General features: G+C 40.2%; 1 protein-coding gene across 7 annotated transcripts in view; it reads left to right on the forward strand.

Moving 5' to 3' along the window:
- The window catches only part of LOC111259782 (uncharacterized), a 30,867-nt gene extending 27,884 nt beyond the window's left edge, over positions 1 to 2,983 (forward strand). For all 7 annotated transcript variants that reach the window (XM_086968013.1, XM_086968012.1, XM_086968015.1 and 4 more), the window contains one exon: positions 287 to 2,983. In XM_086968013.1, the coding sequence (XP_086824139.1) occupies positions 287 to 824 (538 nt within the window). In that variant the 3' untranslated portion in view covers positions 825 to 2,983. The remainder of the gene's footprint in view (positions 1 to 286) is intronic.
- Positions 2,984 to 3,509: the final 526 nt, after the last annotated feature.

Genomic DNA, 3,509 nt, shown 5'->3' on the forward strand with positions numbered 1-3,509 from the left:
ACGCAAAGTTGTATCAGGATTCAGGAAACTACTATGAATAATAGAACTTTTGCTTGATCATTTGCCTTATCGCTTGCCTCTTTGCCACATGCCCTTGTACGTTATATATATTATAGAGCCATGTTTGCAGCTGTAGACGTTTGTATGTTTGTTTAATAAGCAAGAATCTTATAGGGCAATAACTGGTTCAGTTTGATATTGGTGTCAATTGTACTTCGTCTACTTTTTTTTTTTTCGCACAAGAGCTAATCTGGCTTCTCCGCTTTTTGTTTCCTTCTGGTTATAGTCTAAAGATGCAAAACAATCCGGTAAAGTATCCGAAAATAAGGAATCTCGTTATTTACGACACGCAAATTACGACGCTTAGCAAGGACCTCCTCAACTGGGATGATATTGACGATCTCGACTTGGGAAAAAATCAGTTCCATTGTAATTGTAACTTCACTTGGATAATTGAGGTTGTTAGAAAACAAGAAGTGAACAATCGGATTCGATGCAGTAGTCCCCCGGCGTTTGCAGGCCACATAATTGGCGAGCTGCAGGCCAGTGAGGTGCCTTGCGACAATTTCGATCCGCTGGCTAACGATCCCCGGTTGCGAGAACATCGGTTATCGGCAAAAACGATTGCTACCCACCGAGGTTTCTCTCTGCTCCATCTCGTCGTTGTCGTGATGTCTGCAGTGACCGTAGTGCTCAGCATATTGCTCCTCCTGTCACTGAGGAACCGGGGCTTCCTGTACCGAAAGCTTGGCAAACCTCAACCGATGACGTATGCAGGCGGCGAGAACGTTCTTTACATGCGGACCACAATTGATAACTACTAGTTTTAGATAATAACAATAGTGCCCCGAGTACGGTTTTTTGGCTCTCGTAGTTTCCTCTTGACGGATTACATACATACAGGACATCTATTGAACATAAACGGTAGCTTAACTTGCCAAAGTCAGCCAGATTCCTAAGACAAATACTAAGTTATCAAGTTGACGAAGTTGAAGACGACGCTTCTTGTTTTGCTGGCAGAATGTATTATAATCAATTCGTGTAAGATACGACGAAGCGATTCTTTTTCGAACTAACGCTAATTGGCGGTATGTAAATTCAATGGTGCTAGATAGACATTTGCGGAGAAATATCCCACCAGGAACACAGTGTTCTTCAGGGGGAAATAAAATCGAGCTCAAACTGTTTCGTTACCTGTTTGGCGAACCCTTACAAAACTGAACACTTTAATAAAGCCAGACCTTTTCGGAAATCTACGACACTGTCCAGGGGCATTAGGCTGAGTCCCAAGGGTCGCAACATAAATAATAGATGACGGATATCCCATAAAAGAATTCAATCACCGTGCCGCTCTATCGAACTATAATTATCGTGTTTTAAATTTAATATATACATATATATGCACTCTTATCATTCACGTACACACAATATAAAAGCGTAATTTTTGCACAAACGCTTGTACGAGAATAAACGGCGCAATCAGTTTACAAATAGAGACAAAGTGACGGTTGAATGGCCACTGTATACACATGTACACTCGACAAGCAAAAGAGTGTGACTAACCAAAGTAAACATAGCCACGACGTAGCAGTAAAACGAAGTACTAAACAAGAAAGACAAAGGTGGTCATGTAATCCCGACTGTGCATGGGAACAACGTAATGGTCACAGAACTATTTTTATATTTAATAATATATACGAAGCATATATTCCGTAGATACAGTTGGCAGTACGATTGATGTCTGAAAGGGAATACAAATCTGTATACGGCACTGTCTCGTACTCGTCGCTTCAGGCCGGCGGAAAGTGCCTTAATCACTGCAGTCAGAAGCCATTTCTGTTTTTTGTTGACTATAGAAGAAGACGAAACTATGAATTGCCAAGCCGTATAGACCAGGCAACGGTCAGGTATCGTCTATAGGATCATTGATGAAATAGATTACGACTGTTTTTTGTTTGCACATGGTTTATAATATGTACAGATATGAGGAGGACTTCGTATGATAACGAGCGAGCAACTAATGAGAGATCTCATACACCGTTTTTTTTCTAGTACATTCGCCTAATATTATTTGTGATGGATCGACGAAATATCTCCAGGCTTTATTATAGACGTAAGAAAATACACTGTATGACGCGCGTTCATACGTAGCTGGCAAAAAAAGATCCTCAGATTTCAACAGGTATCTGCATGACCAGATGTCCCGTATCGAATCATTTGTCATGCATGCAAACAAGCCATTTCTAATCACCATCTACATGTACTATATTACCGACGCAAGTTAAGCTAAGGCGCGTTATAAATTACATTAGAATTGGATTCATTTGAATATCATGCGCCCGCTAACAAATAATTACATCTGCAACTTCTAAGTTACAATGACTTCGGTGGCTGTTTTTTTTGGTACAGGACATTTCTGCCACTGCGGTCAGAAGTTCGGCCATGATGTTATCGAGAACGTACGTAGACATCGCAGCCCCTATAAGAAAGAAGAATGTTTGCCTATTTTGGGCGTTCTCGTCTTCTTGTGACCCACTTCCGCTAGTCCTGCTATCGTACATTGCAGAGCATATCAAGTTAGGGACTCTTAGCCGCACCCTAACAGGCATATTATTCATTGAATAATTCCACTTTGGCGTTAAATATTGACATCTCTGCTAGACAAGAGAGACGAACCCATTCCCGGTATGATTCTGGACAATGTGAGCGACTAAATTGTCATCTTATAAAGTAGTCAAGAGATTTTTCTAGATATCGAATAGATGTGTATAGACGTGTCATCGCGGAGATATCGACTGTCACGCGAAAAGCTCTCACGAGTTTCCCCGTTCGTGTTCGACCAGTTATCATGTACACAAGAATCTAAGATATTTATCATGTTAAATAGTTGGGATTTTTTCTATCTATTAAGAACTAGTGGAATAAATAAATGGATAGGAACCGCATATAATTGATGGTTTCACTTATTACATTTCAAAGATAACGTTTTCCTCTTTTTCAATGCGTCACATAGGGAGAAAGCATAAATCAGCTTTCTTTTCTGCGTACTAATTTTTATAGTACGCCAAACCTTTGAAGGGCACTTTGAAAATAAAATATGAAGCCCAGGTAAGAAATAGGAATATGCAGTGCCCGCGCTTTACGGTGCAGGATATATCCCTATTGAACAGATTGATGTTTCGGAAAAACGGGGCAGTTCCCATGCCGTAACAGTAATAATCTGCTTAGAATAGGTAAGTTATCTATATACTTCTCATTGGTCTATTCATTAATATGTCTGATAGTATCAAGGGGCGTCACTTGTGCAGTCCTTACCTTTCTCGACACCTTCTGGTGTACCGTGTGAACGTAAATGACATTGAAAAGAAAATGGCGACTGCTAGCACCGCTGTAAAGTTTAAAGCATAAGACATGTTCAACACTTTATTGAGCCTAAATGCTTCCTGCTGAATCATAACGTTATTGAACTGTTTTTTAATAAGCCGATTAAACACTCGCATGGTAAAATA

This window comes from Varroa jacobsoni, unplaced genomic scaffold, assembly GCF_002532875.2.
Source record: "Varroa jacobsoni isolate VJ856 unplaced genomic scaffold, vjacob_1.0 scaffold_367, whole genome shotgun sequence".
NCBI classification, from domain to species: Eukaryota; Metazoa; Arthropoda; class Arachnida; order Mesostigmata; family Varroidae; genus Varroa; species Varroa jacobsoni.